Genomic DNA, 20919 nt, shown 5'->3' on the forward strand with positions numbered 1-20919 from the left:
GAGCACAAAACAGACAGAAGTCAGTTCGTGGAGAGAGCGATGAACAACGAGTGAAGACAAAGAGGCAAGGACGAGGATCGAAGGAAGGGAAAGACGATTCCGACTGAACAAATCGATAGGTTGCGAAAACGAGAGATATTTACGGTTTCCGAGGTCGAGGTCGAGAAGTTCCTAGCGTCCACCTTTGAGAGGGAATCCAGGATGTTGCTGATGGTGGTAATACGATTCCGAAAGAGAGTTATCGTCGTATAGAGCTCGTCTCTTATTTTCGACTGCTTGAGAGTACGAGTCCTCTTCCCGCTCCCGCTTCGGCAGTAAAGTCGGACCAGCAAACATTCCATTCGATGGATGATGCTGTTGGAAACCTCCGTAACCGTTCATGTGAGACGCAGAGTGTCCTTGCGGAGGGGGAGGAGGCGCCCACATTGGGGCGGGAGAAGCCATCGAAGATCGACTCGAATGTTCTCGAGAATGCGAATGAGAAAGTGAATGGGAGTGAGGCGGCACGTAGGATCCGACCTGATGGGGAGGGAGAGGTTGAGGCGCGTAGAGAGACGTCTGTCGAGGAGCTGTTTCTTCGTGAGACGACTGAATCGGCATTTGCTGTTGCTGAGGTGACGACAGGTTGTTGCCGCTATTGTTTGAGTTACCGTACGATGTCGGAGGATATCCGTATCTCGAGGCAATCGAGGGAGCAGGGTATGATTGAGGAGGAGGAACGAGGTAATTCGGCGCCATTGACGAAGAGTTATTCGGTTGTGATTGATATGAGAGACCGTAACTCGACGGTGGTGCGTACATCGAAGCTCCATTGTAGTAGGGGTGGGTAGAATAGTGGTTCTGCGCGTACTGCGATTGATTGTACTGAGCCGAAGGAGGTTGCGAAAATTGATCAGGGAAATGGGACGGATTCGAAGGAGAGTCGGCAGGGAAAGATGACGAGGCCGTAGACGATGATCCGTTCGATAGCCTGAGATGATGTAGGGGAGGGGTCAGAATTAGGCGAGAAAAGCTCTCAAACAAGGGAATGGAACTCACGAAGGTGGAACGTCTCCTCTCTCACTCTGCACTCCGGCTGAAGGAGGTCTCCCGTACGGATCGTATGTCGGATACATCGCCTGTTGGTTCGAAGCGTAGTCGAGCTGAGAAGGGTAACCGTAAGGAGCTCGATTGAAATTGTTCGAATTGAGACTCGCATAGTAAGCGGTTTGAGGGTCGACAGGCGGCGGAGCAGAATGTTGAGCTTGAGGTACTTCTGGAGCGCCCGTGTTGGTTGCCGAGTTGTCGCGAGAGTCAGGTCGAGAGAACGGTAGAAGTGCAGAAATCGACGGGAGAGAGACCTTGTTCTGATCCGGAGGGTAGACGGGCGCCGACGAATAGCCCAGCGGAGCATTCTGAGAATAGTTCGGGTCGTTCGAGTAAGAAAGCTCGCGGTGATGGTCTCGAGCGGGAGAATGGTCGACGTGAGGAGAATTTGAATGAGGATGAGAGGGGTAGAAACTGGCGGAATGATTGGGAGAGGGAGGTTGATTCGGGACGATCTGAGAAGGAATCGGAGGGGTAGCAGAAGGGGCGAAGCCGTAGAGCTGTTCCATCGTGTTTGCCGGAGTTTGCGATTGACCGTAAATTCCAAACGGGGGAGGATTCGGCGCGTACTGATTCGTCGGAACAGGCGAGGGTTGACCATAGGAGGGATATGGCATCGTGTTCGACGGCGGAGGTTGAGAGGTCGAGGGAACAGCGGGAGGAGCAAATTGTGGTTCATTCGGATACGGCGAGTAAGAGGCTGGAATGGGAGCAGGGGACAGTCGATATGGCGGTTCTTCAGGCTTGCTCTCGGAGGGTCCGGGGAGGTTCTCTGGAGGAGGTTGAGACTGAGCTTGAGGTTGATCTTGTTCCCCCTCTGCTTTTTTCCTCCTTCTCTCCTGCGCTTCGGCCGCCTCCGCCTGTTCTTTTGCCTTTCTCTCTGCCGCTGTTCCCTTCTTCTTGCCCGTAGTTGCCCGCTTTTCCTTCTTAGGTTTCAACGCCGCTTCTGCCTTCCGTTTTGCTTTCGCAGCTTCTTTCTCTTGATCCTGAACGACCATTCCCGCATCCCGCTGTTTCTGTATCGTCGACGCACTGAGGGTACTGTGTAGGGAGACCAAGTCGGCGATACACTTTGTGTTCTCTGCTTCGAGGTCGGCGTGAACGGTTGCAGCGTGTTGTCGAACGTTATCCAAACGAGAAAAAGTTCTTCCACAGTGACACTTGAACGGTCGTTCTCCCGTGTGTTTCCTGTAGATACCGTACTGTCAGAAACAAGTATACAACGTCGAGATCGAAAGTGAAGGACCAACCTGACATGTCTCGCCAAATGTTCCGATCGAGTGAAAGTCATCTCGCATTCTCCGAACCCTGTGCACCTGAACATCTTTGACTGTTGTTTCTTCGGTGGTTTCGTCTCTTCCGCCGGTTCTTTCGAAGTCGAAGCTACGGGAGCGGGGCGAGGTATCGATTCGGCGACATTCGAGTTCGAGTCTGAAGAGTGAGACAGAAGGGAAGAGTGAGCGGCTAGAGGTGGATTCGAGTTTGGCGGTGGTTGCAGAACATTCGGTAATGTTTCCATCCTGCTACTTGATCCTAGAGATGGTGGAGAAGGTGGGACGGCTGATCGAGGACGAGAAGGAGATCTAGATCCCGCCGAGCGAGGACGCAACAGAGGGAGGGAGACTACTACTGGCGGTCTTGCGGTGTTGATGTGCTGGTGATGAAGGTCGTAAAAGTTTGATGATCTATCGAATCCTGTAGGTAGGCAGGTACCACTTTCGGTCGAAGGGGAGAGCAGATTGGCCAATCGTGTTGTTCCTCCCCTGAAATTCGTTGTTCCTCGCATTTTCCCGCTTCGAACTTCTTCTTCGCTTTAGCCCGATATCGATTGACTTCTCCCTTCCTGGAGCTCTGCGATTTGCGAGTTTCGATAATGAAAGAACACTTGCAAGTCGCTCCGAGTCAGATTTCTTCGAGTGAACGGTCTTCTTCGCTGAATGAGAGTCGTCCTCGTTGTCGCTTGCTACAGTACGGCGTCGAGATGAGAGGATCGGCACTACCAACGCGCGCGCGCAGAGGCGAGAGGCGAGACAGTCGATTTTCCTTTTTCCTTTTCCGCCTCGCGTCAAGCTCGTCCATTCTCGAATGTTCCGTCTCGCCAGCCTCAACCCGTGCGATTCTACGCGAGCGCTTTGAAAGGTTTTCTATCGAGAGAACACGACCTTCCGCACAGGCGAACTCGGATGTACAGGAACACCCTTCTGCTCTCGAATGCAGCTCGTTGCGAAAACCTTTTCTTCGCCGTTTTGACATTGTTCGGTGTGGAAGAAACGTGCGGGGTTGATCCACGCAATGATCTTCGAACGGTGTGTGCCCTGCAGTCTGCAGCGTCGCAACTCGAGCGTCGCCCAGGCGAAGGGCCGTTCCGCTGAAGCTCAAAGGTGAAACCGGATCTCGAGGATCGTACTGCAGTCGCCTCGTCTCGTCTCGAACACTTGCGCTAAATCGTGTGCGGCGAGTCATGTGTATCATTCAACTTTTGCGAGAGATCGAACAAGAGTCGATTTGCGAGGTTTCGACTTCGTGGCAACCCCCCTCGTCTCCGTCGAGCACTCTTCGCTGTTACCACTCACTTGGCACCCAGTCAGAGCCGAACGAAGCCAGATCGTACTGAAGAGAGGCTCAAGCCCGAATGAAACGAGATGAGAGATGGGGAAAAGGTTCGATCAGACTTTGTTGAACATTCCGTTGAAAAAAAGGGGAAAGAGAATGAGAAAGATGATAAGCGTAAGTCAAGGGGTATGCTGTCGAACAAAATAGATGACGAGGAATGGCGTTATAGAGAGAGAGAAGGGAGAGGGGAGGAACCTGACGCAGCCAGCGAAAAGAAATGATATGAAAAATGGAAAGGTGCGGCGCGAAACAGGTCCGGAGGAGAAAAGGGGTATCGAGAAAGAGAGGCAATGGACACGGCGAAGAATGAAAAGAGGGACGAATATCCTTTCGAAGGATTCGGGAAGATTGGAGAAGGATAAGCACAGACGGGAGAGAGGAAGGGAGAGGAAAGTCGGGCGATTAAGCGTTGTTGGGGTTCGCTACGGCAGCACCTGCGACGTTACCCATCGCGATCACGAGTTGAGAGATCGAATCGAGGTTTCCACCGATCGCGACCGATGACATTCCCGCTGAACTGCTTGCCGAGACCGCACTCGAGGAGGAAGATGAAGACGAGGACGATGAACTTGACGAGTCCATCGAAGTGGTCGAACTGGTCGAGGTTGAATCGCTTCAAAGGAATTGAAGAAAAAGAGGGGTAAGGGAGAAAATTCGAGCGAAACAAGTTAGCTCAAGTTCAACGAGTTTCTACAAGAGAACGCGAACTCACTTGGTAGTCGTCGAGGAAGTTGTGCTGGTGGTCGAAGAAGAAGAAGATTCCTTGGTCGAAGGAGGAGGGGACCAGGTACTGGTCGTCGTGGTCGACGAAGGAGCTTCCCAAGTCGACGTGGGAGGTTTCCAGCTCGACGTGGGAGGTTGCCAAGTGGTAGTAGGAGCTTGCCAAGTCGTCGTCGTTGTCGTTGTCGTCTTTTCCTTCGTAGTTTGCTCACTTTCTCCAGAGGATCCTCCTCCGTACCAGGAAACGTAGATGACTCCGACAGATTCGTCTGCGAAATGCTTGAACAATCCAGGAGACATATCGAGTCCACCGCTGTGGAAGAGGAAGAGAGAGAGAACGCGGGAAAGGGTCGGAATCAGTTTTCCGACTTTCGGTCGACAGTGAAGAGTGAATTTGACAAACTAAGGGCAACCTGGACAGGCATCGAGGACTTGTGCTTGCGCACTCTTACCGCCTAGAGAGCGGAAAAGTCGAGTTAGTTGAGATCAGGCGGAGAAAAAGCAAATTGAAAACTAACCGTAAGTGATCGTAATAGTTTGGAAACACCAAGGTGAAACTGCTCCCAAATCACCATATTGTGCTTGGTTCAACGCAACCATCTATATCAATTTGAACGAGAAAGCGGTCAGTCAAAACTTCTCGTCTTCTTTTTTCCACGCGCGGGAAAAATGTTGAATGAAAAATCAGAGAGAAGGGGGAGGAGGACCTACATAATCTGATGCGCCGGAATACGTTCCACAAGCTCCCAATCCAGGCTCAAAGAATGTAGCTCTGCCATTGTATCCACCTCGCTTGACCAACAACTGCTTCGACTCGTCTGAATCTCGAACGGCGAGAGATGTTTCTCCTTCTCCCTCTGCGATAATCTCTGCCTCTTGATCGATGGGTGATACCGGGTTGCGTTCTACTAAAGATTGTTGCTTGTGGTGGAATCTTCGATGATGGGCCGATGCGAGAGATCCTTGTTGATGATGAGAAGAAGATGCGATCGTTGAACTAGGTAAACTCGTCAAGAGGGTACCGACTGCCGCCAAGGTGTATAGCGATGCTGATTTCATCGTGTCTTCTGTCTGCTCGTATGCGTTGGAGTTGAAGGAGGAGAGGGAGTAGGAGGGCCGAGTCTAAACAAGGGGGTAGGAGAACCGTTGAGAAGAACGAGTCGCGAGGGGTAGAAGGTGGTTAAACGAGTGTGGGCGATGTAGATACTCTGGTTAAGGAGTAACTAGCAGTCGAGGTAAGAGTCGGGCGAGATCGAGGGGGAGCGTGTGAAGAGGGAGTCTGAAAACACTTCGCCTTCGCTTGAAACGCCCGATCACTTTCTCTGCAATTCATTTCGTTCAGTTGGAATCGAAATCACGGCCATTACTCGCTTTGAACTCTTAACTCTTGCTCTTCAGCTCTCCCACCCTCGCACTCAATCTCGTCCCTGTAGGGCGGTTGCCTCCCTTTGTTTATTCTGATCCTTTGTAACGTGTAACGCGCGTTTAAAGCTCTCTCGTTCGCTCGATACAGCATGCGAGAGTCTGACAAGTGTTGAACTGGTAGGATTCGTTCATTCTTCCATCGCACTACCTTCCCTCGTTTCAGTTCCTCCATCTCCCTCTCCCTCTCCCTCTGCATCCTCTTCGTCGTCATCATCTTCCTCGTCCTCGGGTGCCATATCATCACTCTTCCCTACTGCGTTCGTTTCCGCAGACCCAGCCGTAGCGGAGGGACCTTGATTGACGGTTTCCCAAATTTCTTTTCCACCTCTTTCCCACATTTCCATGATTTTCGCGCCGAATACTTTGCCGTACTTTTCTTCCAATTCTTGTAGTAGCGGTGGAGGGGTCGATGAAGCTGAAGTGGGTTGGGGTAGCAGAGAAGCTCGCAAAACGTTCTGCAAAATCGCTCTCTTTGTCAGCTTATCCCGTCAGACAAATAAACGATGGAAGTGAACTCACATAGATCTCTCTAACGACTTCCTCCCGCTCTCCCTCATAACTCTCCTCTTCTGTCGCGATCAATTCCCCAATAGTTTTCAATCCATTCCCGATCCAATCCCTGATCGCTCGATTCCCTCCCCCTTGTCCTCCATTCAACGTTCCCGAAGAAGGTTCCGTCCCTACTCTTCCTACTACGATCCCACTCAACCCTCGAGCTGCACCCCATCTCGACCCTAATCCTCGATTTTCCCCAGCTAAACCTCGTAACAGAGTTTTCGTGATCCTCGGTAACAAGCTCGGGTACGCGTAACTGTGTCGTTCGAGGACGAGGTGGAGTAGACTCGCGGCGAGGGTACGGATCGTAGGTGGAGAGGGGTAGACGTCGCGAGATGCAGGAGATGGGAGAGACGAAGTGAGGAGGCAGGTCAGGATTGGAGGGGTGAGTTGGTGGAGGTAGGGTTCGACAAAGAGGGTTGGGTTCTCGAGCATCGCGTGGAAGAGGTCGAGAGCGCGTTGGAGTGAGGGGAGATCGTCTAAATGGTTGGCGATCTGAGACGAGCCATCGAAAGCGTGAGCGTCTTATCACTTACAAGTTAAAGGAAGAGGCAGTAGTGACTCACTTGTTCACCGCCCCAAGCGATCAAGTAAGGAACCAATTGGTGTAAACCTGGATCATTCCTCACACTTCCCAACGCCGCTTCCCTAACCTGTGTCGAAGAGCTTCCACTATTCGGTCCATTGCTTGTTGCTCCATTCCCGAGCGCTTCGGTTAGACGGGTGAAGTAGAGTTGCAATTCTCGAGACAAAACGTGTTTGACGAGTGGAGTGATGGAAGAGTTCGGGTGTTGAGAGGCGGCGGATGAGGAGATGAGAGAGGCTGAAGTAGGTTTCGGTGCGAATTTGGCGAGTTCTACGATCGATGAAGACGAGGCCTGGGTGAGCTGGGTCTGAGGAGAGGAGAGAGTAACGAGAAATGATTTACCTGCTGGAGTCGGGTTCTCTTTAATCAGAGGTTGTACTCCTTCTATAGCTAGCCAATGAGCTATATATGACGCATCGAGTCAGTTTTCGTGCCTCTGTAAGTCGGGGAACCGGAGAGAGGAGCTCACCAGTAAACGAAATATCTCTCGGAACGGACGGCAGTTCCGTTTTCAAGACCTTTGTCAGATCAACCTCCTCATCCTCTACATGATACACCGTTCCACTCGGCGTGATCGTCTTCTTGAATGGTAAATGCTGAGTAGTTGAAGTGAAACCCCAAAGCGGTTCAAGGTTGCGAACTTTTAGCGCATGGTCGACGTCTTCGACCTTGAGCCGCGTCCGTCGGGAATGTCTCATGAATTTGATCGATTCCTACAATGGAGCGTATTGAGTCAGTCCTGAGAGATAGCCAGGAAAGAACGAGCGAGAACTGACCTCGATCAACTCCCATAATCTGTATTCTACGTCGCCTGCTAATGCCGCTGCTACTTCTTCAGACAAATTCGCAATCCCCAACGTCTCTGCCACGTCCTACCGTCGAGAAGACGAGCCGAATCAGCGGGGGAGAGATGAACGAGAGGAGCAGAGAGCAGGACTCACTCTGACTGAATCCTTCTTCCATACTCCGCTTACTGTAGTTGCTGATGGTCTAGCCATACTGTCCTATCGACCTGATCGCGATGACGAGTGATTGAAGAGCGATCAGGAATCTCGAATCTCTTTCCCTTCTTCCACTAACTTCTCTGCACGCTAAAGACTTTGGGAAGCTAGACTCTGATCTCGCTTCGTGGTCCGGAAGGCGCAAGCTGCTCATTATGGACTCGCCCTACTCTCCTCATGATTCTCCCCAACATTCTTCCCGTCCTCCCCTTCCCGCCGGCTCCCCTGCTCTAGTACCAATCCCGAACGATTCTCGTCGTGGTCCTTCCCACGAACCTACTCCGCCAGCCGACTCTGCGCCATCCTGGGATCCGAATTACTCTCGACATTCCGCTCCTTCTCGTTCAAGCTCTCACCATCCTCCGTACCCTCCACCGAACGCCGATCCATACTACCGAGAACAGTCAGGGCACTACAGAGATCCATACCATGGAGGAGGAGGAGGCGGATACCCGGAAGATTGGAGACATCAAGGTTACGACAATCGCGGATATCATTATTCAACGCCGCACGATCCTTATTACCAACACCCTCCTCGAGACCCTTACGGTTATCCTCCTCGAGATCCTTACGGACCGCCAGGAGGAGGAGGCTACCCTCATCACTACGGACCGAACTACGGAGCACCTCCTCCCGTTCGAGATCCCTACTACTCCCGAGGAGACTGGCCCTCTCACCATGATTCACGACACTATCCACCACCACCACCTTCGATGCCCCTTCCTTCTTCCGCTCCCATTCCACCTCAATCCGCCGCCGCATCTTCATCCTCCTCGATTCCACCTTCGATTCCCGTCCCCATTTCCTCGACTGCCGTTTCTCTCGGTCCCCATCCAATCTACGGTCACATCGACGCTTCGACCGATCTCTCAATCCCAATCTTGTTCCTCTGTCGTCCAATCTCGACGAAAACGTTCGGACCGCTCAAGAAAAGGTTCGAAGAGAAATTGGAATTGAGGTATGTGAATAGTTTGCTGGAATTGGAGAGGGACCTGGGGATCGTCAAGGCTCAGGATCTGGCGAAACTCGAACGAGAACTCAAGGAACAGGCTCGTGAGGGAGGAGAGACGGAGACGAAGGAGAAGAAAGGACGCGAGAAGTCGAAGAAGAGGAGAAGATTGTGGATCTCGGCGGTAGGGGGAACCGATTCGTTAGTGCAGAGGATCTGGTCTCAGACGGAGGAGAAGATTGAGTGGAAGGAGATCGTCGATTTACAACATTTACAACTCGAGTTGTTGTGGGAGGAGAAGAAAGTCGAGGAATTGTGGCAGGAAGAAGAACGAGCGGAACGTGGAGAGGACGGAGAAGTAAAAGAAGAGGGGGAGAAGAAGGATATCAGAGACTGGGAGGAACAGGAGAGGGGAAGAAGGGAGATCGAAGAAAGGGAATCGTTCCACCAGGATCAACCACAAGTCGAAGAACTAGATCGGGTATTACGAGAAGTTCGTGGCGAGAAGCAATCTCCTCGTCAAAACGATCACTATTTGGAAGAAGCGGCGTCGACGTCTGTGGAACCCACCAGATTGGGAACGAGTCGAAATGGAGAACGAGGGGAGGTGGTCGTCGACCGATTCGAAGATATCGCGACGAGGGACCTTGCTCAGCACGGTACTCAGGGACACTCGGAGATGCATCAAGAAGAAGCGGGTCACTCGAGGAAACGATCTCGAATTGAATCTGAAGAAACTGGCGTAAGTCCTCGCTTCTGACTTCTCTCAAAACGAAAAAGCTCACTCCCCCTCGTATCGATCGCCTGGCGCCGATAGCAAGATCAACAGCAACATTCCGCTCAGCGCGCCGCTCGCAAGAAACTCGAAGCGATCTGCAAAGCTCCTCGCCGAAACTGTGTTGAATGGGCTCGTTCGAACAACGTTCCGGTCAACGAAGAAACTGAAATGGTTGATCGAGAACCGGTGTTGGGAGAGCGACACAGAGGTGTCTGGGATCTGTTCGGTCAAGTACGCTCTCGTGTTCTTTCGAGCGGCTTGAAGAGACTGATGGATTTCGGTGCATCAGGAATTGGATGAGATTTCCCCTCAGATTCAAGTACTGATGGCGAGAACTATGAGGGACATCACCTATCCTGAACGTTTACGACTGTATTCGACTCCGGAAGTACTCGAACAACTTGAACAAACCGTCCCTTGGTTTACGACTCTCCTCAAAACGGTACAAACTCCTCTCTTCTCGTGTTCATCGAAGACGCTTACGTATACTGACCGAGACTTTCCACCATTATGTAGATCGGAGATCGATACGAACTCGCTGGCGCAGCAACGATCGTTCCTCAAGATCCTCCCGTCGCGGCCTCCGAATCCACGCTTGAATCGGAACCGACTCTCGCCACGGATGCGCCCGTTCAACCTGGAACCTCGATCGAGCCGAACCAATAAAGTTCTCCTCTCTCGCAACGCCAACAAAAGTACACGATTTACGAACAATCAAAAAAGCTACTAGTTCTTGGGCTGTCTTCTTCGGTGCTTCGAATCGATGGATCTTTACTTCTCTGCCGTTTCTTCCCGTCTTGTAAACAGTCTCTACTGAATACCGTAAACGCCAGCTGTTCCGCGTTCTGGTCTCGAAAGCTTTGTTTCCGTTGCGCTGTCGGGCTGGACGTCTCGTGCCTCATTGCTTTCTCGCCGCTTCCGCCACGACGAGACGAGACTCGGGGCTCGCCACTACAGGAGGCGCAAGGGCGCAGGAACGAGCGGAACCCTTGAGCGAAGACCAGGAAAAAAGGAAAATATATTGTCGAGGGAAGGAGGTTTTACCTGCACTCGGCAGCCGGAATAGTAGCGGTATGAGACTCTGAATGTACTGACTTGCAACAGTACCGAATTTTGTGGTCGAATCGATCAAAAAGCAGAGCGAGACGGACAGCTTTCTTCTCTTTGCATAATCACGTCTCTTCGCTCGACTGTCAAGGTTTCGCCCAAACTTTCACAGCACCTACGAGGATTCTACGGAGTTTATATTGGAGGAGACAAGACCAATACAGACGTGTCGTATCTCCTCACCATCACCTCACTTTTTCCTCTCTCTCTTTGGAACCAGCTATAGGAGAACGAGTCGAAGGTGGGGAAGTTTGAGGACTATGCGAATAGATCTCACTGACCCGTTGGAGACGAACTCTTTCTGTGGTTTGGTGAAGGAGAATTGGGGGTGGAAAAGGGAGAAGATTTTGAGGTCGTTTTTTAAGCGTTACAGTACTATCCTTCCTGCTTGCAATCTTGTTCGCCGTATCCTTGGTCTTTTCGGCGCCGTGAGAGCATCAGAGAGACCGCTCGTTGTGTCGTCGCTGCTGAGCAAACTCGCTCGATTTGAGAGAAGTTGCTCTTGTCCCTCCCTTCCACCACACTCGATGCTTTGTGAATGCTCTCACGCTGGATCAATAGATCTCCACTACCGATAGGTCGATCCACGAGACCGCTCCCTAGCCTCCGCCCTCCCATCTCTTCCTTCCGACCTCATTCAACTTTCCTTCCTCCATCAACGCCAACACAACAAGATGAAGGCAGCGAGAAGGTTCAGAAGGGTTCTACAAGCTCGACTCTATCGGGGAATCGATTAAAGACGTTAATGATTGACCATCTCTCTCATTCCCGACCTCGACAAGCTCTCGACCTCTTCCTCTCTCACCTCTCCCACCCACATCAATCTCACAGTGGCCGTACCCTCGAAGGCTTGGTCTGGATCTTCTTCCAATACCGACAGCCTCGACTCGCACTCGAATCTATCGAAAGACTTCATGAGAAAGGATCCCAAGTTTCGACGAGGTTAGGGGCGAAATTGTTGAGATCGTTCGGGAATGAGATCATGTTTGATCAAGGAGGTCAATTGATCAAGGTGCTCAGGTGGATCAAGGAAGGAATCGCGAGGGATCAAGAAACGGGAATCGAAATCGACGAGAATATGATAGAAACCGTGATGGACGTCCTCAAGAAGATGGGGAGAACAGAATGGAGTCATCAAGTGTTTCAGGCGTATAGGGAAACGTTGGAAGGAGTCGGAGGGAAACGAAAACCTGGGAATCCGAGATTATGGGCGAGCGCGATTTCGGCTCAAGCGGCAGGAGGAGACATTCTCGCGGCTCAATTACTCTTCAAGGATTGGCGGACGACTTACTTCGAATCGACACCGACTGGAGAGACGCCTCCTGAAGCACCTTACCTCGCCCTTCTGAATCATTTCGCCGTCAATTCTCCCCCTCTTCCAGTCTCGAAAGATCCAGCTTACCTCCTCCTTCAACTCGTCAAGGCCGATCGATTACCGGCCACGACTTCCTTCCTGAACGCCCTCCTTCGTACGGAGTTGAGCCGGCGTCGATATTCCTCGTTTTGGGGAATTTGGAATCTCTTCGACGAACCTCAAGTGATCGATTCGGGAATCACGAGGGATCATTCGAGTTGGAAGTTGGCGAGTAGGGCCAAACTAGTGAGCGACGAAAGTAGGAGGCAACGAGGCCGATTACACCATTCTCCCTTACTCAATCTCTCCCCGATCCCTTACACCGAAGCTCATACTCCAAGTTCCCGTTCTCTCTTCTCTCGACTCCTATCTACTCGTCTACAAGTCACTTCCAACCGACCTTCATTACGACTTTCAACGTCGAAACCTGACCCTTTCTCGGCTACTCCATCCTCATCTCGACTCCCTTCTCCCTCGGATCAACAAGCATCGACGAACCTCCTCAACTCGTTCCTGAACTTGTTCCTATCGTATCGAGATTTCCCCGCCGCTTTAATCGTCCTCGAAACTTTTCACGTTCATCGAATCAGTCCAAACTCGACGACTCATTCAATTGTCGTCCTATCGATCATCAAACTCTGGGAGAAAGGGAAATTGGCTACTCGAAGTGGGACTGGACGAGGAAGGGAAGGGGGAGATGAATTGTTTGGAAGTGGAACCTTGGGAGGAATCGAAGGGCGAGAAACGAGGAGAAAGAGTCGAGTTCAGAGGAATATCCAGGGGGAGATGGCGATCGAAGCAATTAAGGAGATCTTGGAGAAGAGGAACTACAGGGTTGGCTTGTGGCAGCGCCGGAGAGGACGAGAACCTTCGACTTCGGTTCAGAACGAACCAGGAGGAGGAGGAATCGACTCAGAGACCGCTACAGAAGGAGAAACAGAGGAGACTGGGATCGAAGACGTCAGGGAGGAACCGCCTCAGTGGATGCTACAACGCGAAATGAGGGATACGAGTTACCTCATCGAGCTCTTCGAAAAGTGTTCCGGGTTGGATAAGCAGGAATGGGATGCGATTCTGGAACAAACTCGAAAAGAGTTGTTACCGGCTCCTTCGACGGACAGAGTAAAGGAGAGGAAGAGGAAGATTACGAAAGGCGCGAGGTTTCGAAACGAAAGATTTGGCAAAGAATTGTAGAAAGGTTGTTCTGGAGGATGTGTTGTTGTAGTTCCTTGCAATCTTCCCACCTGCTCTTGTTCATAGAGGGCTTGAACGAGAGAGCAATTTACGTGAACTTCTCCCAAATCGCACGAAGTCAAGTTTTCAATTTTGCGCTTCGTTTCGTCTCATTCACCGTCTTCAACTTCCACGTCGCTCGGCTTTCTTTCTGGTTTTCAAGTTTCACTATACGCTCTTTACAACTATACACGACACCTGTCTCAACCTCGCTCGTTTCAACAAACATTGATGAACTCTACCTCGCTCGCTCAACTTCAAGCTCTCGGCATTTCGAAGCCTAAAGCAATCTATGCTCTGAGAGAATTCGACAACAACGCAGAGATAGCGGCAGATTGGTGCTTTACAGTGAGCACTTTCCTCTCCTTCTCTGCTTGTTGTACGTTGACTGATGTAGATCGTGCTCCTTGTCTCTTGCAGGAAGGAGCCGAGTGGACACCGAACGATCTCCTACAGACTTCTCATACTCCCACTTCCGCCCTATCCGCCGACTCTGATCAAAACTCCTCTTCTTCCTCCTTCGCTCGCTCTTTCCCATCCTCCTCTGAGCGTCAGATCCACCTCCCACCCGGCTGGACTCTCGTCCCATCCCGACTCTTGAACCCTGGTACACCCGTCGCAATCACTCTGAAGCAGGATCAAGGGACGGATCGGACGGTTCAAGGGATTGTGAAAGAGAAATTATCGAGAGGAGATCATCCGAGGGGAGTCAAGGTCAGGTTGAGGGATGGAAGGGTCGGGAGAGTCGTTAGACTACTGAAGGGAAGTGAGGCGGAAGCAGTGTTGGGAAATAACGTGCGTTGAGAACAGGAAAATCGAGGGAAGAAAGGAGACTAGCGTTCGTCGGATCGGACCTACTCTCGCTCGCGAAGAACGGATAGTAGGACAGAGCAAGATCGCCTCCTTGACATTCGCTGGAGGAGGAGGAGGAGCGTCGAGGCAAGAGCCACGGCAAGATTTCGAAAGTCAAGAGACCTCTCGCCTCAAATGTCGTTCCTCCGGACCATTGAGCATTCCGGCCAGCTTTATCTGTTGGTTACTGAGACACGGTCAGATCAGCATTGTGGACAGCGCCGTCACGGTCCCGAGATCTTCAAGATCGCAAGAAATTATAGAAGAGCGTCGAAAATTCATAAATTCGCTCGACCCCAATCTTCCTGGCAATGCTCATGACCTCGCCTCCCCCTGTGCATTCTTATGCTATAGTTATCGAACTGTATCCTTATATACCCTGCCGTCGCACGTTCGCCCGCTGTACAAAGACATTGATCTCGGGCACTTTTTCTTTTTTTTTCTTTTCGATATTTGCGATCACTTCGGTCACGCCAGCTCTTACATTCAGCTCAGCGCGAGTAAAATAAGCGAACGGTAAACTGCTAAGACATTGCTGAAATTGCGAGATGGAGACTTCCCACCACTGGGTACTGGGGAGGTCCTCTCCACAATCTTCTTCTCACTGTCGCTCCGTCGCATCCGAATTCAGCCGTACCGACTACCGAACAATATTAATCAAAAGCACCTCGGCCAGATCGAGCAGCAGGAGGAACTGGATCTAGTCTTGATCAAAAGGAATCGGGAGGTCCTCGATCCAAGTTATCGTTCCCGATGTCCTCATTCGCTTCCACTTCTAGTTCAAACGTACCTGTGTACCCTTCGCTACCCTCTATCGACGATTCGTGCGATGCCTGCCTGCTAGCCTGTTCGACTTGTTCCCCTCATCCGGCGATTATCGATTCCACTTCTTCGAATCCATCCTGTTGCCCTCCTCTCCCGTACCTACCTCTACCTCCTTACGCTCAACCGCCCCTATCACCCTGTTCCCAATTCTTCCAGGATTGTCAAGCATGCGCAACGACTCACGAACCAGCAGGACGAGGAGGAGAATCATCGAAATCTCATTTAGCGTTCTGTTGCGACGAGGAAGGATGCGTGCCGACTCCACCGAATGCGATGATCATGATGAACGAGAAAGGGAAACAGGTAGATAGGGATGGAACGGGGAATCACGGTCGTCAAACTTCTTCGACATGGGAACAAATCTGGCTCGACGATTGCGCTCAATGCGTCGGAGGAGATCAACACCCTCAACAACAACCAGGAGGAGGAGGAGGAGGATTGGAGCTCGTCGATTCGTCTTGTTGCTCGACTCCGTGGTTGGAAGGACACGAGCAAATGATGGATTCGTTCGCAGATTGTCGAAACGCGGGTTGTTTCGAATTACCTTCTCCCGCTTTACAACCGAGTCACGCAAGCGGAAGTAGTACGGATAGTTTATCGACGCTGGCTACTTCGGTAGAAGGAGGAGGGTCGATGATGAAAGGGACGGAATCGAATCACGTTGATTTGGATGGTTTGTTGACCGGACTCGACGACTCGACGATCCAGGATATCGTGAGTTGTCTTTTCGTGTCCTTCTCCTTGCAGAGGACTGACTTCTTGATCGTTGAGCAGCTCAACTGCTGTTGCTGTGAGGAAGTTCTTCACGAAAAACCCGCGAATTTCGATCCTTCGACGCATTCGACTCACCGCCAATTACCGCAACACATCCACTGCGACGATCAGCATCATCAACATCCAACGATTCCCTCTCAACAGTTCCATCATTCTATACCTCAATCGCACAGCGCGAATTCCTCGATGAACAACTTTCAAAACTCGAGACTTCCTGCCCCGATCGTCCCACAGCATACCTGCGGATGGTCAGGATGTCAGATGTCCTTCCATACTGCCGATGATCTCGTTTTGCACGTCAACACGGCTCACCTCGCTTTCTCCTCGACTTCAGATTCGCAACCTTCGCTCCCACTTCCGAACCCCTCCGAAACGCCCGTTCAATCCGCCCCCAACTTCCCTTCGCAAACCCCTAGGACCGATCAAGCTCAAAATCAGCTCTCGGCGGCGGCAGCTCTCCAACAAGTTCCACTCGGTCAACTCGCCCAGCTCGATCCCCTCACGGCGTACGCAATTTTTTCTTCCGTCCTCTCGAACAATCACCCCGCTTCCCCTCTTTCGAACTCAATGTCTCACTCCTTACCCGAACTACCGACGAATAGATGTCCTCCTCCGTCTTCTTCCTCATCGCATCGTCAACCACATTCGCATTCACATTCACATTCTTCGGCTCGTACTTCTCGTCGTCACGTTCACTCGCATCCTTACGGAGTCGCATCGATTCGAAAGGGTCCAACCACCCAACTGAACTCATCCTCTGGATCCTGTACTCCCTCGATTTCGAATGGCGAACAAAGTGAACTCTCCTACCTCGAGTCCCCTCGATCTCGTTCCCATTCCATTTCGACTGTCACGTCGCCCATTTTACCTCTCCCATCGGCTGCTCAATCTCTCCTCCTTGTACCTCTCACGCCGCCCTCGTCGGCATCGTCGCCTCCTCTTTCTCACGTTTGCCGCTGGCACTCTTGTGGATTAACTTTCCCGACCTCCTCAGATCTCATGGAACACCTCTCGATCGATCACATCGGTTCCGGTAAAGCTCGCTACACGTGTGAGTGGGAAGGGTGCGAAAGGTCGACTCAAGCTTGCGAAGAAAGAGGGGACAACGAGAAGGAAAAGGATAAGAAAGCGTTCAGACAAAGGCAAAAGGTCATGAGGCATTTACAGATGCATACCGGGGATAGACCCTTCGCTTGCGAGGTCTGCGGGAAGAGCTTCTCGGAATCCCTTACCCTCACTCAGGTAATTCTCGCTTATTTTGAATCGTTTTTCGAGTTCTCTTAGCTGACAAGTATTCTGGTTCCATATCTATGTAGCACATGCGAGTTCATACTCAGGAAAGACCTTACGCTTGCGATCATCCCGGTTGCGACAAAGCGTTCGCCCTCGCTTCTGCTTTGACGATTCACAAACGTGAGTTTTCTTCGAACTCCCTCGTTCTCTGGGGAAACCACTGATTGTATCGACATCTTTCGACTACAGGTACTCACACTGGAGCTCGACCTTTCGCGTGTCCTCATCCGGGTTGCAACGCCGCGTTCGCCGAATCTTCGAACCTCTCGAAACATATCAGGATCCACACATCGGAACGTCGATTCGTTTGTCAAGTCGAAGGGTGTGGGAAAGCGTTCGGAAGGAGTGATCAGTTGAAAAGACACGGAAAGACTCATGAGAAGAAAAAGAAGTTGAAGAAAGGTCAAGTCGACGAGGATGACGACGAGATGGAAGAATGAGGGAGTTTCTCTCTCGCTCCTTTGGAATCGAAAGTGCTCGATTAAATGTGAGTATGGATTGGCACTGCTAGAGAGCTGTGAACAGAAACATCTTGAGAGAGATCGTTCAACGAGCAGAAAAAAAGAGACACACAAAATTAAAATCCCGAAAACAGTCAACTCCGACGAATAAGGGAAGAATAGCAAAGATGGGAAGAGAGTAGAAGTACAGATGGTGAATATAGTCAGGGATTCAGTGGATATGATCTAGGAGGAGATATGAAATGAGTGAATCAAGGTAAGATTCGAGAATCCGAAACTTCGAATGGTACAGCGAATGTGGAGATTAAATGAGTAAATTGAGGAGCCTGCGCCTCGTGAATAAGGGCGAGAAGGAGAAAGCTCTTAGGGAGAGCGGTTGGGGACGGCCATGAGGACTGCGCCGAGAGTGCACATCATGATGACACCGCAGACGAGCGAGAAAGCGGCGATCCTCCATTGCGCTCGAGCGATATCCTTCGAGAACACGCAGCAGACGGGAGCCCAAACAGCTGCAAAACAGGTAGAATTGGAGGTCAGACTCCTGCGAGCGCGAACGAGATGTTGCAGAACTTGTGTTAAACTCACGAGAAGAATCAGGAACGACACCTCGACTGACAGTTCCTCCACTCTTGTACGAAGGAGGTCGAGAAGAATCGGGAGTGAAGGAGATCGTGTGTTCAGCCGGTGCGACAGAGTCGGTCGCGTGTGATTGTTTCTCCCAAGGGTAAGGGGAAGCCGAAGTTTGAGTTTGGAACGAGTTGTCGGGAGATTTCTCGTCGTATCCAATCGACGATTCGCCGTCCCAGGAACCATCGACCGACGAGGCGCGAGGAGAAGACATGGGAACAATCGATCCGGAAGTGACGGTAGGAGAAGCGAGTTCCCAAGGTAAGAGTTGACGATCTTCACCGCTGCAGATAGAAAAGCGAAAAATCGTTCAGCTATTGCCTCGGACAGAGAACAGGCGTAGGAAAAGACTCACAGAAGCCAGATAACACCGCAGATTTGCTTGAGAGCCATGACCATAACCGCGGTACCGAAAGCGATGAAAGGAAGACCGATAACTCGGTAACCTCGAGCATGGTTCGTCCTGTTTCAAGGGCAGTGAGTCAGCTTGCGTCTCCAATTTGGAATGTATCGGCAGACGGGGAAACTCACAGAATGGCAACGAGAGGAGGAACGAGTCCGAGGAGGAAGATGGAAAGACCAAGGCAGAAGCAGAAAACCAATCGACGGGGTCCTGCGTTCGCGACCGAAGCCTTTGCGTGTTTCGAGAGGGACTGGTTGAGCGAATGTTCGATAATGTCTCGAGCTTCGGCAAAGTCTTTCGGGCTTCCAGAGTTTCCGGCGTCGACGAGAGTTTTGTCGCGAACGGCTCGAGGGAGGTTGAGTTCGAGAGCGCCATCAGGAGCGAAGAAGACGTCGAGACCACGGCGAAGCGAGTCTGAGAGGTACTCAGGAAGGTGGTCGGCGGTGCGAGAAGCGAGAGGATCCGTGTTGTTCGAGTAAGACTGTTCAGGTTTCGGGACGGAAGGGTCGGCGAGATAAGTGCTGTACTCCTTCTCGTACTCGTTGAGCCAGAGGATGAAGTAGAGGTTCTCAGCCGAATACTCCTTGAAGACGAGGTAGCCCTAGATTGATGACATAGAACGAATCAATATTTCGACCCGAGTAAGGAATGTTTCGAAGTCACCGATCGACTCACCTCGAAATCTTTCAGCGAGAGGGGAGACAGATGCTTGTTGGCGATAACATCGGCCAACTTGACATCGTTGAGAGGGGTAGACTTGAGCGAACGAACTGAACCGACCATTCCAGTTGCTTTAGGGGGGGAGAGGACTCGAAGGGGAACTTTGACCAAATTCATGAGAGGAAACATGCGATGCTTGACGGGGCGAGCGCCGGCGGGACTAGGTCTGGGAGGAGCGAGGCGTTCCTTGCGAGACCGCGTACTCGAAAGAGGTGGAGCGAGAGTGGCCATATCGGTGAGGTTCTATCGAGTTGAAGGATGCAAGGAGGCGACTCGTGTTGAGCTGTGGCAGAGATCGTTAGGTGATGGTGTAGTGTCCGAGTGAATGATCCGACTGTGCTAGTGGAGTCTGCGACGAGAGTTGAGTGTCAAGAGGGAGAGAAGAAGAGATGAAAAAGTTCGGAATTCTCACTTAACGATCTAGGAAGCTAACGATTAAAAATGCGGGGTAGATTGGATTCAGTTCAGGGACTCGACTTCGTGGAAGCGGATGGCATTCCCAAAAGTAACTTGGCTCCTGCTCGCGAGAGATTCCTTTCCCGTTCATTCTTTCTCTCCTATCTATCGCGGCAGAGATCTACGAGGTTCCGTACCCACCAGCATAGTCGAGGTCCCGGTTGCCATTAGAGCCTGGAAAACGACAGTCAGCTCGTCCTGAGAGCGGGTTTTCTTGAAAAGAGAAATTCACTCACTTCCGTCGAGACTTCGTTTGTAGAGTTTGACTTTGCTCGAGCTTTACTGTACGTCCCCATAGCCGACAGGGTTTGTGTCCTCCTCACAAGGAGCCCAGAGCAGAAGAAAAGGGAGAACGAAAACATAAAACTCTTCATGCGCTTTTTCGCTTGAGCCATCCGCCACCATGCTCAACCTCCTGCGCCCGACACGTCTGTGATCCTTTCATCAGACACCAGATGAACGCTCGTCTGCCTCCGTGATCTGCTACCTGTCGCTCGCTCGCGAGAAAGAAGAGAGCGAAATCGCAAGAACGAAGTCGGCTGGCGATCTTCGGCCCGAATCCTTCTTCTCGTTTCGCTTGCAACGGTTCTTCGTCGAACGGTGATCGTCGCACGGTTGAACGAGGAATTTGAGCCTTGACCTTTCGACATTTCATTCTGTGCGAAAATTGACGAGAAACGCTCGACGGGTAGCTACGGAAGGTTGCCGAGTGGGCTCGTAAGACCTTTGGAATGTCGTCCGAGAGGGAAGGAGGAGCTGAGCTGGACAGGCGGCGAGAGAAAGCGATACGATGAAGGGTTGTGGCGAAATCCGGATCCTCTTCGCAGGGTTTTCTGTCGAAGCTCGATAATCTGTCCTCAAACGTATACAAGCATTCTCATCAGCGAAATATCTCGCACTACAGGGGTGTGAGCAGAGAGGAGTAGATGTGTGCGAAGAATACGAGGATCAGGAGGTGAAACCTGGGTTTGTCTTTCACTTTGAACCTATAGTTCTCAGGTTTTTTACTTATTCACTTTTGTTTGAACATCATGTCATCGTCGTCGACGTCGGAGAAGGAGGGAGTGGACATGCGAGAGGCGAGGAAGTTTGGAAACGAAG

At 51.4% G+C, this 20919-nt stretch overlaps 8 protein-coding genes across 8 annotated transcripts; 4 read left to right on the forward strand and 4 right to left on the reverse strand.

Moving 5' to 3' along the window:
* Positions 1-171: 171 nt before the first annotated feature.
* On the reverse strand, positions 172-2605 carry JCM6883_004884 (uncharacterized protein; the record flags this gene model as incomplete). Its single annotated transcript, XM_076632002.1, has 3 exons — positions 172-970; positions 1039-2274; positions 2337-2605. 3 exons carry the CDS (start codon positions 2603-2605, stop codon positions 172-174), a joined length of 2304 nt encoding a protein of 767 aa, XP_076487926.1.
* Positions 2606-4101: 1496 nt separating this feature from the next.
* JCM6883_004885 (RlpA-like double-psi beta-barrel domain-containing protein) lies at positions 4102-5478 on the reverse strand (the record flags this gene model as incomplete). The annotated part of the gene is made up of 5 exons (XM_076632003.1): positions 4102-4294; positions 4412-4732; positions 4823-4874; positions 4938-5019; positions 5131-5478. The coding sequence occupies 5 exons, from the start codon at positions 5476-5478 to the stop codon at positions 4102-4104; spliced, it is 996 nt and encodes a 331-aa protein (XP_076487927.1).
* A 494-nt stretch (positions 5479-5972) lies between these two features.
* TAF6 (TATA-binding protein-associated factor TAF6) lies at positions 5973-7983 on the reverse strand (the record flags this gene model as incomplete). The annotated part of the gene is made up of 7 exons (XM_076632004.1): positions 5973-6299; positions 6364-6894; positions 6966-7255; positions 7328-7387; positions 7455-7698; positions 7762-7857; positions 7927-7983. The coding sequence occupies 7 exons, from the start codon at positions 7981-7983 to the stop codon at positions 5973-5975; spliced, it is 1605 nt and encodes a 534-aa protein (XP_076487928.1).
* A 158-nt stretch (positions 7984-8141) lies between these two features.
* JCM6883_004887 (uncharacterized protein) lies at positions 8142-10379 on the forward strand (the record flags this gene model as incomplete). Its single annotated transcript, XM_076632005.1, has 4 exons — positions 8142-9677; positions 9753-9944; positions 10003-10155; positions 10230-10379. The coding sequence occupies 4 exons, from the start codon at positions 8142-8144 to the stop codon at positions 10377-10379; spliced, it is 2031 nt and encodes a 676-aa protein (XP_076487929.1).
* A 979-nt stretch (positions 10380-11358) lies between these two features.
* Positions 11359-13368, forward strand: JCM6883_004888 (uncharacterized protein; the record flags this gene model as incomplete). The annotated part of the gene is made up of 1 exon (XM_076632006.1): positions 11359-13368. One exon carries the CDS (start codon positions 11359-11361, stop codon positions 13366-13368), a length of 2010 nt encoding a protein of 669 aa, XP_076487930.1.
* Positions 13369-13638: 270 nt separating this feature from the next.
* On the forward strand, positions 13639-14211 carry JCM6883_004889 (uncharacterized protein; the record flags this gene model as incomplete). The annotated part of the gene is made up of 2 exons (XM_076632007.1): positions 13639-13755; positions 13828-14211. The coding sequence occupies 2 exons, from the start codon at positions 13639-13641 to the stop codon at positions 14209-14211; spliced, it is 501 nt and encodes a 166-aa protein (XP_076487931.1).
* An 801-nt stretch (positions 14212-15012) lies between these two features.
* JCM6883_004890 (C2H2-type zinc finger protein) lies at positions 15013-17591 on the forward strand (the record flags this gene model as incomplete). The annotated part of the gene is made up of 4 exons (XM_076632008.1): positions 15013-15798; positions 15859-17100; positions 17175-17271; positions 17341-17591. 4 exons carry the CDS (start codon positions 15013-15015, stop codon positions 17589-17591), a joined length of 2376 nt encoding a protein of 791 aa, XP_076487932.1.
* A 384-nt stretch (positions 17592-17975) lies between these two features.
* On the reverse strand, positions 17976-19593 carry JCM6883_004891 (uncharacterized protein; the record flags this gene model as incomplete). Its single annotated transcript, XM_076632009.1, has 5 exons — positions 17976-18121; positions 18198-18523; positions 18595-18702; positions 18771-19243; positions 19318-19593. 5 exons carry the CDS (start codon positions 19591-19593, stop codon positions 17976-17978), a joined length of 1329 nt encoding a protein of 442 aa, XP_076487933.1.
* Positions 19594-20919: the final 1326 nt, after the last annotated feature.

Source organism: Sporobolomyces salmoneus, assembly GCF_050403485.1.
Source record: "Sporobolomyces salmoneus JCM6883 DNA, S_salmoneus_JCM6883_v1_ctg22, whole genome shotgun sequence".
In the NCBI taxonomy this organism is placed as follows: Eukaryota; Fungi; Basidiomycota; class Microbotryomycetes; order Sporidiobolales; family Sporidiobolaceae; genus Sporobolomyces; species Sporobolomyces salmoneus.